We start from the raw sequence: 20,086 nt of genomic DNA, 5'->3' as shown, positions 1-20,086 counted from the left end.
CATTTCGTTATAAAAATATAATATGCAACTAGTGGACTAGGCAAGTTGGTAGAAATAATTCGATACATTTATTCTTTATCCTAACCTGAACCTAATCTCCACATGTCAATTACTATTCACAAACTCTTTATCCCAAAGATTGCGGTGGAAATTGAGTTAGTGGCAGTCTAATACCATATGCTAAATTATTATTTGGCCACTTTTAATTCACAGACCCACGAGTCTTTTAAAGGTATAGGCATAAAGGCCTTGGTTAGAATTTTCTTTTCCTAGGGTAGATTGGTTTAAATTTATTTTAATAAAATAATTATTATTTTTAGTGTGTCTGTCTAAATTATCTTTACTTAAAAAACAATTTTTTACTTATTTTAATAAGCAAATCTTATCTATTTCTTAAAAAAAAACACATATATAAATAATTCTTATTTTAAAGTTACTTTCTTAAATTTAAACAAATTCACCCGTTTTCTTCTTTTATTGGAAGAAATTATTGATAAGGATCAACCATAACTATGCATTATATATATCCTTCGCACAAATTAAAGTAGAAAATCAAACATGAGTTTGTTATTAATAACTTCATAATTTAGTGTCCATGACTAAATTGTAAATGTATGAAATCAGATAATATTCAAATTCAATATCTAACAACTTTAGATGAACTTATTTTATCTCTTTTTATATTTTGTGAAGGGTGAATTTTTAGATAGTATGGTAATGATAATGATAATATCTTTTAAAAAATTAAATGCTAGGAGAAAAGTTTGAAAATATGTTATAGGCTTAGGACCTAGACTATATGAGTTTGGCACATTATACCAAAACAAAATAATGTTTTCAAGCAAAGCATGGGTTTCAAAAAACCGTTTACGATTGAAAATCTTGTTTGTGTATAAAATATTAGATATTAAAAGACAAATCCAACATCAAGTCAACCTTTTTGCAATTACCATAAGCAGAGAAATTACGGATTCCTTGAGCAGTACAAATCTACGATACGTACATCGAATGCTCCAAATTTTGGCATATAAAGAAGATAGTGGTTTTTCTTTTCCTCTAAGTTTGATGGAATAAAGGAATTTAGGAGAAAACAGAGATTTGAAGGGAATCCCTAAGAAGTTGCATAGTTTTATTCTTCTACAGCTAAGCCAAGCAGCAAGCACACAAGGTTCTTTGGATCAGATTAGTTATTTCTCTTGGCACATTTCACTTTAACAGTTTTTAGTTTCAAAATAAGTGTTATATTCATCTACATAAACTCAAAAAAATTAATAAATAGATAAAAAGAATAATAATTTTAAAAAATTAAATTTAATAAATCATAAAAAAAAATTAATATTAATATTACATAAAAAAATAAAATCACACTTATCAGAGAGATATGACAAAAAAAAATAATTAATATTATATTAATAAGTTAATATTACACTTATTTTAAAATAAATTTTGTTTTCAAATACGATACTTAATTTGGAACGCATGAAATAAGTTGTAACTTCACATCTTCACCTAGATTTTTAGAGTTAAATAGATGTTAATTCTTTAAATGAAGTAAATATAATATCTTTTGTAAGTATTTTTTGAATTATGAGACTTTTTCTAAGTTGGATTAGAATTTCATTCTCTCCTCCAAAATTTGATTGTTCCAAAAAATAAAAGAATATAAAACTAAGATTCAGTTATGGCCTAGGAGGACAAAGAATGAAGTTCTAAATTCTAAAATTCTTATTCTATTATTCTACCATTTTACAGCTCAGACATGCTTGATGCTTTTTCTCAAGGCTTCTTGAAGGCAAATTGTCAATAAGGAAGCCACGTGTGCACGATTTGAGGAAGATACTAACTTCCCTGAGTTATTAAATTTGAGAGTGACACCGACGCCTCATAAAATATCCAACTAGGAAAAGGAAAAGTGCACCATTTCCAATTCCTCTAATCCTATCCTCATCAACACAAAAATACATGAAACACTATACATTATAAAATCAAATTTCAATAATACTATAAAGGGCGCTTGTGTATTTTTTTATACATCTAAATCATTTTTTATTTTGTTATTTCTTTTACCATCTTATCAATAGGAAATATTTACTAATTCTACTTATGATTAAATTTTATTTTTCAATCACATCTTTTCATTCATAAACCTTAAATTCAAAATCTTATTTAACATAACTAAGTCCAAAATCACTCACACTAACTACTTATTAGTTTTAATTTTTTTGGTTTTTGGGTAATATGAAACTATATTTTGAAGATTTACATTTTACTTGGCTAAAAAGGTTGGAGGTGGCGTGGTTGCATTATTATCCTACGATAAGAGGGAACTATCTATTATTCGTTGGGGAGTGGGGTCCACAGCACAATCCAGCGAATCCGTGGTAAATGGGCCCTGGGCGGCTCTTGGGTCAAGCTCATTCTCTCCCTTTAGTCCCTCTTCTAATTCTTTTGATTTATTCTCTTCTCCCCACTACTCTCTCTTTTCATTTCATTTGTTGTTTTCAATTTTTATTTAATTCAACAAATTTTCCTGAAAAATATAAATTATTTTAAATAATTTTTTTAAAAAAAATAACTATTTCAAACTTCCTAATTAGATGATACTAGTATATATTTAGTTATTGTAACCCCACCTACTGAATTCGTGTGAGATGGCATCCTTCCTGAGATATTTAATTATAGATATTTTTTCACACACTTGAATAGGGTTACGATGACATTACAATCATATGACAGAAGTCGAATATATGTTGTGAGTATAAATTTGATTTTCAAGCCGGTTTGTATAAATCTATAAAATAAAGTCAGTTTATATATAAAAAAAATGTTGGGAGAGATTATTCTCTTAAATAATTTTAAACCTCGATATATCAATTGATTAAAGAAAAAGTTGTATATGTGGTCTCAGTTTTTATCATTTATCTAATTTCAGTAATTGATAGTGTAAGCGAGCTTACATGTTGTGCAGGTAAAGATTTTAAGTGGTAGAAGACTCTAGCATTTTTTTGGTATCTTTATAATATCTATTTTTTTAGTGTTAATTTAATAGTTTCTCATGCTTTTTCTAAACAACAATCATTAAATAAAATTAACGAAAACTAAAACAAACAAACAAATAAAAATATTTTTTATTACATTAGATCAAAATTTTAATATAACTTTGAAAACCAATCTAATTCAAGTGGATGAAAAAAAAATTATTGAAAGAAGAAATCTAATTAGATTTTCTAACAAAAATAATCATCAGTCAAGATGATCAATATTTTATATTAATATCATGATAATAATCACACCAAAATTATAAATCATTATATATTGTAAGTTTATTGATTTTACACCAAAAATAATTTTTAATGAGTAAATAGTGTGAAAAAATTAAATTAAATGTATAATTTCTAATAATTTCAACTAATAATAAACAAAGTACTTTAAAGAATATATTTACTAATATTTCTCTCTTATAAAATAACACAAAATCAACAAAAGCAATGAACTAATCACTTGCGAAAAATAAATTACCAGCCTATATAACCTGATGCAAACTATTTGAAAAATAAATTCAAGATCAAGAAAAATAAATTGGCAAGATACGATTAACACTTCCATAACAAAAGAAAGAAACAACAAATATATTGAGAAAATATATTAGCAAACTGAAATATTTAGAAAAAAAATTCCTTAACTTATAAGGCCGAGTGTTTAATTTGACGTTGGATAATTAATCATAAATTTAAAATTAATTTTAAATATATTTTTATATATTTAACTTTATATTAAAAAAAATTAAAATTAATCTTGAGTCCAGAATCAATTTGGATTAAATTCAAAATTTTATATTAAATTTTACTCATAATTTAATTTTATAATAATAAAATCACTTCAAAATTAATTTTAAACAAAATTTATGTTACCGACACCCTTTCAAATCCACACTCAGATTTTTTAATAAACTTCCACAGCAATTTAAACTTTTAAAAAGAGAAAACCAACTTAAAAAGTCAAAATCAAACCTGAACACGGTTTCATTTTGTCCGTTTTCATTGATACAAAGCAATTTATCTTCAATCAAATTTATTTATTGAACTGAATCATAAGTGTCCAACGTAAAACTATTTTTGACAAAATTCACACGAAAAGATAGTACTTACCATTGAGAAAACACAGTAAAAAGCATGCTTTTCTTTGGGGGGAAAAAAGATTTTGCCGTCACACCAAATCATTGATGTACCAATACGGAATTGGCTATACACGAATCAAAACCGATAATGTTTGAGAAAAAAATAAGGAAACATTGCTAGTTTCTGAACATCACTGTCTAGGGTTGATATCCTAAATAAGTTGTGTGGGAAACACCACGTCTATTGTTTTTCTATCACTCTTTATCCATCTGTTTTCTTCCTCAATGTATATTTATAATGATAAGGCAAATACACACATATGCAATATACGTAGTATTAGTACATGACAATGTAGTGTTGCTATTGTTAAATCTAATACTTCTAGTGAACCTTTACTACAATGAAATCTCTCTGGGTCCCTCTAACTAGACCCACATATGATTTGGACCAGAAGATCCATATCCAAGTGTATGTGCCCCCTATCTACAGCAAAATGGTAATTAATCATTGTTGGTCATTTATAGCACATACATACATACGTTATAAATATCAGATATAAAAATAAGGATAAATAGTTAAATTTATCTCCGAAAATGTAATATGGTGATAAATTAGTCCCTAAAAAATAAAAAATACAAATTTAATTCATGAATATAAAAAAAGTGAGATAAATTAGTTCTATTGTTAAATTTGTGAGATCATTTTGTTATTAACTTATAGTTCAAGAACCAATTTGATAATAAATTGTATGTTTTGATAACTAATTTGATATTTAGTTGTAAAGTTTAGAGACCAATTTATCATTATATTATTTACATGTCTAAGTTGTCGCATTTTTTGTATATTTAGAAACTAAATTTGAAATTTTCATCTTTTAAGGATCAATCTATCATTACCTCACACTTTTAAAGATGAATTTATCTATTTATCTTAAAAATAAAAATAAGTTAACTGCAGGGAGGAAATAAAAAAGAATGAAAAATATGATGAGAAGAATATCAAGAACTCAATATTTCCTCCTATTTTGTGGAAAGGAAGTGAAGAGGGATATTTTTTAAATGATAGATTTATTTATTTTATTTACTTATGTGTCATTATTATATTATAAGAATATTAAAGTTATTTAGCATAAATATATCTTTTTATTTCGAATCAGATATAAGGAAAGAAAATAATAATTTTACTTATTTATTTTCATTAAATATTGAAGGAGAAATTTGTTTATTTTTCATTTCATTTTTTTATTATTCTCCACATCTAAAAAATATTATGTTTGGAATTTTTTAAACAAAAAGTGTTGTCTCAAAAATAATTTTAGAACTATTTAATACTTTTTAAGAACTAAAAAAAATTGATGGTAGCTTAAATAATTATGTTAGGTATTTGGTTCAATTTGACCAAAATAAAAAAAAACAGAAAAAATTGAGGATTGGACTAAAATTACAAGCTTTCTAAAATAGGTAGATCAAATGTCTTTATTTTAAAATGAGACCAAAATTTTAAATTTAACAAAATAGAAAGACCGAAATTAAACCATTTTTTTATGATTTAGTCCTTGTGAACACCTTTCTCCTTTTTTCTTCCTCCTCTTTCTTCCCTTATCCCTTCTTTGTTTCCTTCTCTTCTTTTTCCTTATCACCACCTTCATCCTCTTTTTATTTTACAAGCTATGTGTCTTTTGAATCCTCTTGCATCAACTAATTCTCTTTGACCCTAAATCGGAGAGCCTCAAGGCTGCAAAGTTTAGACTTGTTTCTTAGACAAGACGTCGTAACCTTGAAGTAGCAATTTGTATAGGCACTCCTTGCAATGCTAGTAACTTGATACATTGTTTGAATCTTGTTGCATCAAATTATTGGAAACATGGAAGTTGTCATTTAATTTTTTTTTCTAAATCACATAGTAACATAACAAAAAATGCATGTTCATCGACATGAAACGGTGAACGAAATGCTTGAATTGTATGTTGCTTGGTTTCTATAGAGAGAAATAAGAGGAAAATGGGAAGAAGAAAAGAAAATGGAAGAGAAATAAGGGGGGAAAGAAGGGGAAGAGAAAAAAAAAAGTAAGGAGAGGGGCTTAGCCACAAAAAAGTTGCCTTTAGTGGTAGGCTATGGCATACTTGTTTTTATTTTCAAATGTCTTACACTTTAACAATTGTAAGATAATTATTGCGATAGTGTTACCAAACCTAAAGCTAACATAGTCTTATGACAGGGAAGTAAGACTAGAAATGAATTGAACTAACTCAAACCTAGTTCAAGACTTGATTCAACAATTGACTCATTAAACTTGGTTCTAAACAAAATGAGTTGGACTTGAGTTAAAAATTAAGCTCATTAAATAAACGAGTTAAACTTGACTTATACATAGTTTGACTTGATTGATTCATGAATCAACTTTATATGTGTGTGTGTGTGTAAGTAATTTTTAATTAATTTTATATTTTGTTTTTTTTTTGTTTTAAATAAAGTATGTAAAGTAGAATTGAGCTAACGAGCTAAACCAATTTGTGTTGCAAAATTGAATTAAGTCAAGTTCAAGCTAAAAATGTTCATATTAAACTCGAGTTGAGCTTTGAGTCGAGTTTGGTTAAGCTTGACTTAACTTGACTTATTTTTAACCCTAATGAAAAGGACTAAAATATAAGAAAATTGTTTGTATAGTAGTGGTGTGGATACCAAAGCATTTGACTCAACTAGATTAAAATGATGCAACAAGGGTTTGATGCATCGTATATCTCCAAGCATTTGGTCATAAACATTGTATATCTCCGAGTGTTTTATGCAACAACATTAAAACCATGCAACAAGTATTGCCACCACAAGGAATTCTCACACAAATTGCTACTTGCATACTACATTATTTTTGTTAATGACACATGGAAATACAAACCAAGAGGGGGATGAATTGGTAATTGAAAAACTTTTTGCAATTTGCTTCCTTTAATCCAATTGAAACAAGAGATTTAGTTGTGTTGCAAATACTCTTTGATTTCTTAAAGACAGTTAACCCTTACACAATGATAGAAAACAAATATCAACACATAATTGTTAAGAAACTTAAGCAAGAAGCAATATAAGAGTTGAGAGGTTAGAAAAAAAATGTACATACAATTTATATTAGTTTAATTTCTAGGAAATCTACATCCAATTGATTCTTAGTAACCTCACTAGGATCTTGCCACTATAATCTTTGAATTACAACCAAACTCACAAGCAAATGCACATCACAAATGTACTAACCCTTGAAAAGCTATTAAGAATTCAAACCTACATGTAGAAAATCCATTACATGAACACCATTTAGAAACTCACTCAATGAAAATAAAAAACAAAACACAAATTAAGGAAATATTTCACCTGATAAGCGAAAGACGTAATGGATAAAAGTGGAATAAAATGAAGTTTCCATTGATCCATTGATCTCAAATGTAAAATGAAGTTTCCAGTCAAATGATCAAAGTGGTGATGACACTTAGAGGTTCCAAAGCTCTCTCAATGAAAAATACAATAAAAAATATAAGAAAAAGTGTCACACACGAAGTCCTTTGAAAAACTCATTTTTATAGTCTCATAACAAAAATAGTCAATTAAGCCATAGAGGTCATTAATTATATTGTTTTTCGCATCACCTGAGTTTTTGGAAGAGCATACAAATGATTTATCATATAGTCGACTTTTTTGTGAAAGTGAAAAAACTCTTTAGACCCAAATAGTCAATTAGACATCAAGGACAATTGACTAAATGTGAACATATCTCAATTCTAATATATAGGGTCACGATTTAGTCTACTATATTAGCATATAGTTGATTATATTGATGCAAAATTGAAATTTAGAGACTTTAAAAACAAAGTTACGAAAGTTTCAATTCACAAAGGTTAATCATCATGAATCAATGCAATGTTAATCGGTTAGCATGTTGAATTGCATATCCTAGTTTAGGATGCATGTATGCATGACTTCACACACAATCAAGCATTAAAGTAATAACAATTATCCTAATCAAGACTAATGTTCCAGTTACAACTCATCATCAACAAAATACAAGGGTTTACATAAGCCTCATGACATCTTCATGTTTACAATCTTGTCCAAGAATTGTGTCTAAACCTTACAACCTAGAGATTTTTCGATTTAGGGACAATGATAAGTAGTTGTTAAAGAAGCAAAACTCTTAATATAAACAAAGAAGAGTTGATAAGAAAAAGGAAGAAAATGAAACAATGAGGGACAATGTTAATATAGACTAAAACATAAAATAATTGTGTAAGTATAAGGATCAAATTAAACATTGAAATATTATAAGTATAGGAATCAAAACATAAAATACAAACACATGAATTCCACGTCAACACTACATTAATGTCATGACAATGCCATATTAGTGCATTATTAACAACATTAAGTTTTATTTGGCTGTAGGGACTAAATGTAAATATTTTGCTTGTATAAAGACTAAAACTAGTAGTTTTTAAGTGTAGAAACTAAAATATAAAAAATAAAACTGTATAAATATAGGGCCAAATAAATAACTAACCAGTAAAAAAAATACAAATAAATAAATACACATTACAATGTGTGTCTTTCTTGACTTTTTGATGAAAGTGGGTAAACAATAATAATTATCCAAATAGTGTAGTATAAAAACAATTTACATGGCATGAGTTTTTTTTTTTTTGCCATATAGGACATTGGAGACATCGATCTGAATGACATTTTTCATATTTTTTTTTAGATTTATTATCATTTTAGTCCTTTCACTTTTTAAAATTTTTATCTTTAGTTTCTGAATTTTGTTTATCTATTTTCAGTCATTTAACTTTTTCTTTATCATGAATTTTAGTTCCTTAAACATTTTTATATTTATGAACTAAAAATATAAAGAATTCTAAAAAGATTAGGAAGTAAAAAGATAGTTTACTCTACAATCAAAAGATTATAATTATAATCAGAGACAAATCTAGACGAGGGAACAGGGGCTCTAGCCCTCTCTTGGAACTTTTTTTTTTTAATCTATATACATGTATTCTTAAGTTAATTAATATAAAAATAATTTTATATGTTATTATTATAATAATAATTAATTTTAATTAGTATAAAATTATATAAAACTAGATGTGTGTTTATTATTTTTATAATAACAACTAAGATTATCATTATTTAATATAAAAATTAATTTCAATTTATGTGTAAAAATAATATTTTTTTTAAAAAAATACTATTTATTAAAAGTTAGAAATTTAAACAACTATAAAGAAAGAAAAAATAATTTACATTTCTGAATCCGTCATTGGTTATAATACATTTTTTTAACAGAAATATTTTTCATCATTCATTGGTATTTTTTAAATGTAAAGATTAAAATTCATTATTTATTATAATTATTAAATTTTAAGAAAATAATTAAAAAAATGAAGAATGAAGTTACCCTTTAAGGAAGTTCATCCATCTTTAAAATACTAATAATCTTACCTTATATCTTGGCAGGAGTGACGTCATCACGGGAATCAGAGCAAACCCCACCCCCTTAGGTAGTACGGAGAATGGAACCACGTAACCGCCCTTCCCAATCCCGAAGCGCCACGTCACACGAAACGACCCGTTTTCTTTCTTTCGCTTCTCTTCTCAGCAGCCTTTGTTTTTAAAACCCCAAACAAAATTTAAAAAAAGTAAGGATTCAAAGTGAAGTGAAGTGCCCCCTGTCCTACTTCACTTTTAGTTTTCTCTCTCCTCTCTCTCTTTCTCTCTCCTTGGTCCTTGGAGTTACAAGAAGTTGTTTGTTCCTGTCCTTAATTTCTTCAACCTTCTCAACACGTTTAATATCACTAACCACTTCCTCGTTGAATCATAACATAACCACTTGGTCTGTGTTTGTTTTTGCAACTTCATATTGTACATAAAAACATGGATGATGAATATGCTAAGCTTATTAGAAGGATGAACCCACCAAGGTGAGTTGTTTTTGTTTCACACTCTTTCTTTCTTTTTTGTTTTTTGGGGACAGCTTTTTATGTTTTGCTTAATTATCCAAATTTGGCACCACAATTTTATTACTTTTTTTTTTTGGTTTATGGAAGTTTTAATCAAGTGGGGCATAAAATTAAACCTCTTTTTTGCAGTTTGGTGCTTTCAGTTTTCCCCACTGATAGGGAAGTTCCTTGCTTGATTGATTCTTCTTTTCTACACTCTCACTCTTCAGTTTAGTATCCCATGTAATAATTAGCATACTATGTTTCCAAAACGGTTTTTTTTTTTTAAGAAAACTATTTTTGGTCAACTGTTTTTAGATGTTGAATTTTTCCTTACATGTGTTCATAAATCATAATCAAATTAGCCGTTTATGGCATGATTTTTCAGGTGATTTGATGTGATAATCGTTATTTCTGTGTTTGAGTTCTTGTGTGTGTATATCATGTTTATGTCTATAAGATTGGTGTTGTTTTTTGTTTAACTAGCTTATTGCTATGCAGGGTTGTGATTGACAACAATGCCTGTGAAAACGCAACTGTTATTCAGGTAAAGCTTGTGGTTCCTCTTTGTCTAGGTTTCACAAAATTGAGTTGACAATTAGAAAGATTCTTCTTTTTTCTTCTTTCAGTTTTTCATATGATTTGATTTGATGTCATAAAGCTGGTGTTTTCCTCTGTTTTGGTTTCACAAAATTGAGTTGACAACAAGAAAGATTCTTCCCGTTTTCTTTTTTCTTTCAAATTTTCTAATGATTTGATGTTGTTGAATCCTTGGTTGTATTTTTTTTCTTTTTTCTTTTTAATATAAAATCCAAAATTGTTTCCTGAGTTGATTTCTTTTTAGGAATAATAATAATAAATCAACTATCCACTTTTTTATTATCTAAAATTTAAATACTTTTGCAGGTTGACAGTGTCAACAAACATGGGATTCTCCTTGATGTTGTCCAAGTTATATCAGATATGAACCTTGTGATAACAAAGGCCTACATCTCCTCTGATGCGGTGTGGTTCATGGATGGTAAGTTTTCCCTTCTTCATCAGTGACAAGCTAAAAGGGGAAAAAGACTAAAAGTATTATTATTATTATTATTATTATTATCAACTTTGCTTCTGATCCTAGTATTTTTTTTTTTCAGTGTTTAATGTGATTGATCATAATGGAAACAAGATCAGAGATAAGGAAGTCATTGATTATATTCAGAGGGTAGGGTTTTGTATGCTTGAATTTTTTAAATACTTTAATTAAGGCTTTGTGTTTTTCCATCTCTGTGGAAGGGTCCCCCTTTTTCTTCTTGGCTAGAAATCCTCAGGTTAAGTAAGCAGGAAACTTGTGTTAGAGTATGCTGATTTGAATTTGGTTCTTTTAATAACAGTGATACGAACTATAGTATTCTTTTACTCTTATTTGCTGCTTGCTGATTGAACTAGCCAGCAACTGGTTTTTCAAAGTGGAATAGAAGAAAAGAACATGCTCAATCTTAATTGTTGTTCACTTTTTATTTCACTGATTAGTTATTTTAGTTTTCGAAATTCTGTTGGTTCCGGTATTCTTCCTGCAAAGGTTGTATGAACCTGCCAGATCCATCTGGTGGACACACTGTTAGAAGTGCTTGGGCTGAAAGATGATAGATAAACTTGTGTTATCACTGTCATACTGATTTATTTAATAGTATAGTGATTAGTGAACATAGGATGATACAAAGCAACATAAAATCCTTGAAGAAATTTGAGGGTCTTGAAATTGTGGAGATTTGATCTTAATAAATACCATGCTGCACATGTAAGTTATCTATTCTGATGTTGTGATGCCTAATTTAGGTCCATTAAGATATGAATGTCTTCTTTGTTCAAGTGATCTGTGAATCTCATCATGTGAAAAATATATAGTTCGTTGATGATAGATGGTCAATAATAAGGCTTGTCACTTGTGGTTTCTTTTCTGATTTTTTTTCCTCTTTTTAATTTTGTAGAGACTTGAAAACAATCCCAGCTTTGCACCCTCATTGAGAGAGTCTGTAGGGGTTGTACCAACTGAAGAGCACACCGTAATTGAACTCACTGGCACAGACCGGCCAGGTTTACTATCTGAAATCTGTGCAGTTCTCACAGACCTTCACTGTAATGTGGTGACTGCTGAGATATGGACACACAATACTAGAGCTGCAGCCGTAGTTCACGTGACGGATGATTCCAGTGGCTGTGCCATCAAGGATCCATCTCGCCTCTCTACAATAAGGGATTTGCTTTCTAATGTCCTTAGGGGGAGTAATGATCCAAAGACAGCAAGGACAACGCTTTCACCCCCTGGTGTTACAAATAGGGACAGAAGATTGCATCAGATTATGTTTGCTGACAGGGACTATGAAAGGATTGAAAGAGCAGGACGAGGGGGACTTAGAGATAGAGATAAACGCCCTCTCCCTCATGTAACTGTTGTAGATTGTGTTGAGAAAGATTACACTGTGGTTACCATGAGAGCACAAGATCGACCAAAGTTGTTGTTCGATATTGTTTGCACTTTAACTGACATGCAGTATGTAGTTTTTCATGGTGTTGTCAAGACATTAAGGACAGAAGCTTTTCAGGTTAGCCAACTTTCTGTTGTTTGCTACATGGTTCAAATTTTTTTGCTTTGCATGCCTGTACTTGTTATTGTATCTAAACTTTGAATATTAACATGAGTTTAATTTGTACGTATTTGTCAATATAAACATTTTACAAAATCAATCAATCAGAAATCCCTATTATAATGACTTTTAAGGTATTTATCCTAAAAGTCAGCAATCTTACCATATATATGATAGTTGTTATTGGATAACAATATAAAAACCTTTTGCATTGTTAGTGCATATACTATTTACTCTATTTTGAACATTTGAACTATATGGATTCTATATGATTACAAAAGCTAATTGATGCATCAAATCTATACTTTCATTTGGTCAGCATGGATTGGTCTGACCCATTTTGGACAATTTTCTGCATGAATTTTTCTGACTGAGCCTTTTCTCCCTTATCTAGGAATTTTATATTCGGCATGTTGATGGCTTTCCCATAAGTTCAGAGGCAGAGCGAGAACGCCTCGTGCAGTGTCTTGAAGCAGCAATTGAAAGGCGAGCATCTGAGGTGTGAAAACAATCCAAAGCTTGAAGCTATACTCCTCACTACTTTTTTGTTCAGTGGTATGCTAAGATTATGTTTGTATGCAGGGAATGGAGCTGGAGTTGTGCACAGAAGATCGCGTGGGACTCCTCTCAGATATCACGAGAATATTTCGCGAAAACAGTTTATGTATCAAAAGAGCAGAAATATCAACCGAAGAAGGAAAGGCTAGAGATACTTTTTATGTCACAGATGTTACTGGTAACCCAGTTGACCCCAAGATTATAGATTCAATTCGCAGACAAATTGGTGACAAAGTACTGAAAGTAAAACATAACTCTAATCTTTCACCAAAGCCCTCTCAACCAACAACAATTGGATTTCTCTTAGGAAATTTTTTCAAAGCTCGATCTTTTCAGAATTTTAAGTTGATCAGATCTTATTCTTGAGTCCTCCTTTGTACATTCTCAGCATTTTCATTGTGTTACTTTCAAATCAAACAGAAATGTATGTATGCAAGATAAAGAAATTGTATATGTTCCTACCCCAGCAAAGGGGGGCTTGGAATTCACACTGTACAGTAGAAAGCTTAAACACCAATGTACATACATAGCTTAGTGTAAATAGTTGTGCTCAGTAGCATGTTACCTAGGTTGTAAATGGAGCAAGTAGTTCTTTTAGATTATCAAGTCCAAAAGAGTAAATAGTGCTTTTAAGTGGTGTGTTTGGAGTAGATGTAAACTTGGGTTTGTACATGATGTAAAGTGTACATTTTGGTGGTGTAATTTGGAGTAGATGTAAATTTGGGTTATGTACGTAAAATTAATGGAAAAGATGTAATTATGTGTATAATTGTCTGTCACCTTTCCTTTTTCTCTCTGTTCACATATCCTCTTGCTGCACTGTGTAATGCTATTTGCGTAATTGTTGATAAGAATGGTTAATTGCTTAGTAGTGTTTGCTTTGATTTTTTTGAAACTTAAAAGCCAAGTTTAAGTTAAAAACTAGAGTTTTAGATTTAAAATTATAGTTGCTAGGTAATTTTATAATTTCTTAAACTTAAAGTTAAGTGTTTTGAGTGGTATGCTTTTGAATTTCAAAATTTGAATTGGAAAAGGAAAAAGGGAAGTAAAAGTCAAAAGTTTTTTCTATTATTAACATTTTAAAAGCTTCTTTTTTTCTATTATTATGCTACAAGAATTTTTGTAAAACCTGCGTACAAACTATTTTAAAAATAGAATTTTCTGATTCTTGGAAGAAAAATGATTTTGGAAATAAAATTATGAATAATCGGATTTCCATCTTGGAGATTAGGTTAAATCAAATTTGTTAAAAAAAAGGCTAATTTTTAAGTAGTTTTTTTAAAATTTGTTTTTCTTAACTTTTCATTTATGAAAAAGATAAATTGGATTAAACTGGAAAATTATAAATAGAGGGACATTTACATACCTTGAGCATTTTCATTTTTTCTAGTTATCGAAGCATTTGAAGTTATATCTTTAGTCTTCCTCAATCCTTACTTCGTGACTCTCTTACTTCATGACTACAAGTTGAAAATAGTTGCCAATCAATATTTGGTAACCTTTACATTATTAGCAAATGTTCTAACTAATAAACTGATTTAATAAGTTAATTATGTTAAAAAATAATTAATATCGTTATATATAATATTAAATTTTTTAATATATATTTAATACACATATGAGTTTAAATAATTAATTTTAAATAAAAATTATAAATTTAATAAAAATTTATATATATATATATATAAATGTATTATTAGATTAAAATTAATTGTTATAAAATTTAATTGATGATTAAATTTATCAAAATAAATTAACTAAATTAATAGGTCAATTATCTTAATCTATAACTGATAATTTATATAGACGATACATAAGCACAATATTGAAATTATAAAAAAAAATATTAGGTGTAAAAGAAAAACAACTAAGAGAGTTAAATGTTGTCACTATTAATACAACACTACAGTTATTTCCTTGACTGCTAACTAAACAAAATGGCTTGCATACTCTAATTTTAGCCATCGTGTGCGCACATTTCTAACGACTAAGCTAGCTTCGATTTAAGGCTATACAGTATACGTTTGATTAGCTTAAAACTGTAACTTAAGAATATGTTTGAGATGTCAAATAAGCTAACTTTTTTTCTTTTTTAACTAAATTAAGATATTTGATAACCAATCTTATTTTATTAGCTTAAAAGTTACAAGTTACTTTAATTAGTTTATCTATCTTTCTCCTTTTCATTTTGGTTTTTACCATCTCTCTTTCTTAATCATTTTTATGCTATTTTCTCTTACTATTTTAATATACTTTTATTTTAATTTTTAATAAAATATTTTAAAACTATAATTACTTAGAAAATGCTTGTGTTTTAGTCAAATAATAATAAATGGATAAAAGCTATATTGGCCCCTTAAAGTGTATTGTGTCATCACATTAGTCCTTAAACCAAGAAATTTTCAAAGAAATACATGAAAATGCAATGTATGAATCACTTTAGTAAAAAATTCAAAAGTTATATGACCTAAAATGATAATATTAAGATATGTTTAAGAAATTAAGGGTGCATTTCATTAAAAATTTAAAAGATTTAATTTTATAATATTCAATCAACAACATCATTTTTTCTTTAAAAGAGTAGGTCAAAATCTATTAATGGGCAAGAACAAAATGATGAGGAAGGAAGGAGAATGAGTGTGAGAGAGAGTGGTGCAAGAGGACTAAGCAAGGCTGTGATCTCAGCCTCAAAGAAGAGGGGAAGGTGGGGCCCAGAAGTGGAGGAAAGACTCCACAGGCTGGGTTGGCGGCAACGGCTGAGCCCATCCCTGGTTGGCAATGTGATTGATCCTTTTCTGAAGAGCCACCACTCCCTTGCACTTGGCTTCTTCAATTGGGCCTCTCAGCAACCCGGTTTCTCCCACACACCCTTCACCTTCCACTCACTCCTCAAGTCCCTCTCCCACACCAACCACTTCTCTGCTATTCATTCACTCCTCAAACAGGCCAAGGCCCTCAACTTTCCCATCCAACCTTCCCTTTTTAGCTCCATTATAGCCTCCCACGTCGCCCGCAACCGTGCCCGCCAAGCCTTCTCGCTCTACTGTGGAGTTGGTTCCCTCTCTGCTGAAATTGGAGTGGCTACATCTAACTCGCTCCTGGCTGCCCTTGCCTCGGACGGGTGCTTGGAGAGTGCCCGCAGGGTGTTTGATGAAATGTCCGAGAGGGGGGTTGGTTTCAGCACGCTGGGATTCGGGGTGTTTGTTTGGCGGGTTTGTGGAGAGGGTGATTTGGAGAAGGTAGTGAGTCTGTTGGATGAGGTTGGGGAATGTGGTTCTGGGATTAATGGTTCCGTTGTGGCGGTTTTGATTGTTCATGGACTGTGTCATGCCTCTAAGGTGTCGGAGGCTCTGTGGATATTGGATGAACTCAGGAGCAGGGGCTGGAAACCTGATTTCATGGCTTACTGGGTTGTTGCAGCCGCGTTCCGGTCAATGGGAAATGTGGCTGATGAGGTGAAGGTTTTGAAGATGAAGAGGAAGTTGGGGGTGGCTCCCAGGAGCAGTGATTACAGGGACTTGATACTTGGTTTGGTTTCGGAGAGGCGGATTTATGAAGCAAAAGAAGTTGGGGAGGTTATAGTTGGTGGTAATTTTCCTGTTGAGGATGATGTTCTCAATGCATTGATAGGATCAGTATCTAGTGTTGATCCCGGTTCAGCAATTGTGTTTTTCAATTTCATGGTTGAGAAAGAGAGGTTCCCAACTATCTTAACCATCAGCAATTTGAGTAGGAACCTGTGTGGGCATGGCAAAGTTGATGAATTATTGGAAGTGTTCCATGTTTTGAATTCTCACAACTACTTCAAAGATGTGGAGGGTTACAATGTGATGGTGTCATTTTTGTGCAAGGCTGGGAGAGTGAGGGAAGGCTATTCTGTTCTGCAGGAGATGAAGAAGAAAGGGTTCCGGCCCAACGTCACGTCTTATAATTACATAATGGAAGCATGTTGTAAGGAAGATCTGCTGCGTCCTGCAAGGAAGCTCTGGGATGAGATGTTTTCAAGTGGCTGTTGCGGGAACTTGAAAACATACAACATTCTTATACAAAAATTTTCTGAAGTGGGGCAAGCTGAAGAGGCTCATATGCTCTTTTACCACATGTTAGACAAGGGGGTGGAACCTGATGTTACAAGTTACACTTTACTTCTAGAAGGACTCTGCCAAGAAGACAAGCTTGAAGCAGCTTTTGAGCTCTATAACAAGTCTGTCAAACAGGACATCATCCTTGCTAGAGACATACTGAGCTCATTTATATCATCACTCTGCAGGAAAGGTATTATTCACTTGATCAAGTATTGGTAACTAAGCATGTTGCAAATGCTTGTTTGTCAGCTTGTTGCCTCATATCACAATTTAACATTTTATGCTGTATGTTTCCTGTGCAGGACATCTTATGGCTGCCTCCAAATTACTTTGCAGTCTCAATCATGATATAGGATGTGCAGAATCCCATGTAATTTTGTTGGAAAGTTTGGCAAATGCTCAAGAGATTCCAATTGCCATTGAGCACTTGAAGTGGGTTCAAGAAAAATCACCTTCGATACTACAAGATATATGTACAGGACTTTTGGCTTCTCTTTCTTCTGCTACATGCCCCGAGCCAATATTACAATTTCTTAAAAGAATACAAGATGTGTTTAATTTCCCATACTTAGAAGGATATCTGCAACCAATTATTACCATGTGAGAAGGTTATCATATCAGATTTGATTATTTGAATGCCATTGGCTAGGTGCACATGGAACTTGTTAACAAAATCTTTACGGTGCATTTCGATGAGGAATTTTGAGAGTAATTCATTTTTTAGTGAGTTTAAAATTCTATGCGGTGAAATATGTTGTTCAGATTAGGAATTTAGAAAGAAATTGAAATTTTGATAATTTTATCAAATATTTTAATCAACCTAAATAGTAGAATTTGAAGTTCCACTAAAAAATAAAGAATTTGAAATTCTTTCATGCTCCCATACGCGGTACACTCTCTCGGGATGCCCACTCTTTCTTGGCTCAGAGCCATCTCTTTATTGGTGGTTCATACCAGGTTCATTCTCTTCTTGCTTTGTGATCTAAGTTTTGCTGCTTCAATTTGTGTTTTGTTTTTTATTTCGTTGATTTGTGTTTTGATTTTATTTGACTGTTTGATTTCATTGAATTGCATTTCTCTCTTTGCTTGATATCATTGATTATGCACAATGGAAGGATCTTGTTTTATCAAAGAGTACATTAGCACATGAAGAAAGTAAATAATAAGCAACACTAATTTGCTATACTTGCACGAGATATATAAATAATTCACGTAGTTTCATACTTTCATTTAACCACTTAAGTAGAAATGGTTTGACATGCATTGTTTCATGCATCTTCTTTTTCCTTTTAATTATGATTGATATCTCTGTCTGTGTGCCCGTGTGGACTTTGTAATTAGTAGGAGGTTTAAAGGCCATATTGGGGTACACCAATTATGGTTAGTTTCAAGGTTTAATCATTATATGTTTCTTTCTTCTGGATCCGAACTTAGGACTTGTTACTGGTGGATAATTCTTTGACGTGTTTTATTCCTAGCAATTGCATGTTACTGAAATATGCTCTGGATAATAGCAATGCTGTAAACTAGTCAGTTCCTTGTAACTTGTTTCCCCTCTAATATTCTTCTTGGGAGGTGCTTTCATTCAGCTCAACAAGACAACAAGTACATCAACATATTTTCTTAGTTCATGTTAACAATAGCAATGACGGCATACAGGTCACAATTCTCTCTGCTTTCAATAGAATCTATACTTTTTTTAAAAACTATGAGTGCACAAGTCCACAAACTTCAACCCCTTCTCCTATATCAAAATTTGCAAGGCAGCCTTTAAAGCATGGTAGTAATGTCCCATTCCCATTTGCTGCTCATATGGTTGTGCTGTGTTAATTTGCAAATTAAAATATTATTGTAATTTTCAATTGAAAATAAAATAGGCCGATAAAGAGAGAGAGAGAGAGTAATAATGAAAACTAGGAAGTGTTAAGAAATAAGAATATGTGACATGATGCTTGAGAGAAAACGAGAGAAAGTTAGATAAGTGAACAAAGACAGTGTGGATGGGAATATATAACCAAAGCTTTTAGGAGTTTGTTCGAATAAGGTTTCTTTGCTTGAATTGCTTGAGAGTGAGTGAGATATTAGGAAACCGAGAGCCAGTCAGCCAGAGAACTAAATATGTGTAGATTGTCATATTATATGTGGAATGTGACTCAAAATCAGCAAAGCCACAAATGTGAAGGATTGAATTAGTTGATGTCATCCCGGTAGACATACACGACATAAATTCAGTTGTCATAACTGAATTGGTGACTTGGCGCCAAAGGAAAATCTTTTGCTCCTAAAGCTAGCAACTTGTGTCTATAAATACTTGATCATGTAAATGAGAAGAGAAGGAGATTTTCATAGAGAGAAAGAGAGTTTGAAAGGAGATAGAGAGCTAGGAGATTGAGAGAGGTTTTGTTACAAAGAAACCGAGAGAGAATAAAGCTAGCTTCTGCTTGTATTGAACTTGTAATCTCCATGATGAATGTAATGATGATGAGCTGTACTTTCCCGTGAATGTAAGCACATTGCTGAACCACGCAAAATCTTGTTGTAGATCTTGACTTTATACTTTGCTGTGCTCGTTCTTGTTTCTTTGATCTTGTGAAGGTCTCAAAGACTTTAAAGAACCAACATTATATGATCTGCAGATAATACTAATCAATGATATTCATCTCACCTTCCATGGAACTCATACTGTTCTGTGGAAATTGAAGATTTCTACAACTCCTTCCC

The 20,086-nt window shown here is 30.9% G+C and overlaps 2 protein-coding genes across 2 annotated transcripts; both read left to right on the top strand.

Annotated features, from left to right (window-relative positions):
• The first annotated feature begins 9,979 nt into the window (after positions 1-9,979).
• On the top strand, positions 9,980-14,059 carry LOC114390812 (ACT domain-containing protein ACR6-like). Its single transcript, XM_028351702.1, has 7 exons — positions 9,980-10,074; positions 10,594-10,639; positions 10,999-11,113; positions 11,232-11,299; positions 12,066-12,680; positions 13,117-13,221; positions 13,305-14,059. The coding sequence occupies exons 1-7, from the start codon at positions 10,028-10,030 to the stop codon at positions 13,644-13,646; spliced, it is 1,338 nt and encodes a 445-aa protein (XP_028207503.1). The 5' UTR covers positions 9,980-10,027; the 3' UTR covers positions 13,647-14,059.
• Positions 14,060-15,880: 1,821 nt separating this feature from the next.
• On the top strand, positions 15,881-19,873 carry LOC114390931 (pentatricopeptide repeat-containing protein At5g14080). The gene is made up of 2 exons (XM_028351861.1): positions 15,881-17,555; positions 17,668-19,873. The coding sequence occupies exons 1-2, from the start codon at positions 15,914-15,916 to the stop codon at positions 17,967-17,969; spliced, it is 1,944 nt and encodes a 647-aa protein (XP_028207662.1). The 5' UTR covers positions 15,881-15,913; the 3' UTR covers positions 17,970-19,873.
• The last annotated feature ends 213 nt before the right edge of the window (positions 19,874-20,086 follow it).

The sequence above is a fragment of the Glycine soja genome, chromosome 16 (genome assembly GCF_004193775.1).
Source record: "Glycine soja cultivar W05 chromosome 16, ASM419377v2, whole genome shotgun sequence".
Taxonomy (NCBI): Eukaryota; Viridiplantae; Streptophyta; class Magnoliopsida; order Fabales; family Fabaceae; genus Glycine; species Glycine soja.
Note: the sequence above shows the minus strand (reverse complement) of the source record. Positions and strands in the feature narration are given on the sequence as shown.

Excerpts from the sequence above, each read along its gene's own strand:
- LOC114390812 (XM_028351702.1), top strand. The coding sequence starts at position 10,028 with ATGGATGATGAATATGCTAAGCTTATTAGAAGGATGAACCCACCAAG. Across the intron at positions 11,300-12,065 it reads TCATTGATTATATTCAGAGG|AGACTTGAAAACAATCCCAG; the intron begins GTAGGGTTTTGT and ends TTAATTTTGTAG. Across the intron at positions 13,222-13,304 it reads TTGAAAGGCGAGCATCTGAG|GGAATGGAGCTGGAGTTGTG; the intron begins GTGTGAAAACAA and ends GTTTGTATGCAG.
- LOC114390931 (XM_028351861.1), top strand. The coding sequence starts at position 15,914 with ATGAGTGTGAGAGAGAGTGGTGCAAGAGGACTAAGCAAGGCTGTGATC. Across the intron at positions 17,556-17,667 it reads ATCATCACTCTGCAGGAAAG|GACATCTTATGGCTGCCTCC; the intron begins GTATTATTCACT and ends TTTCCTGTGCAG.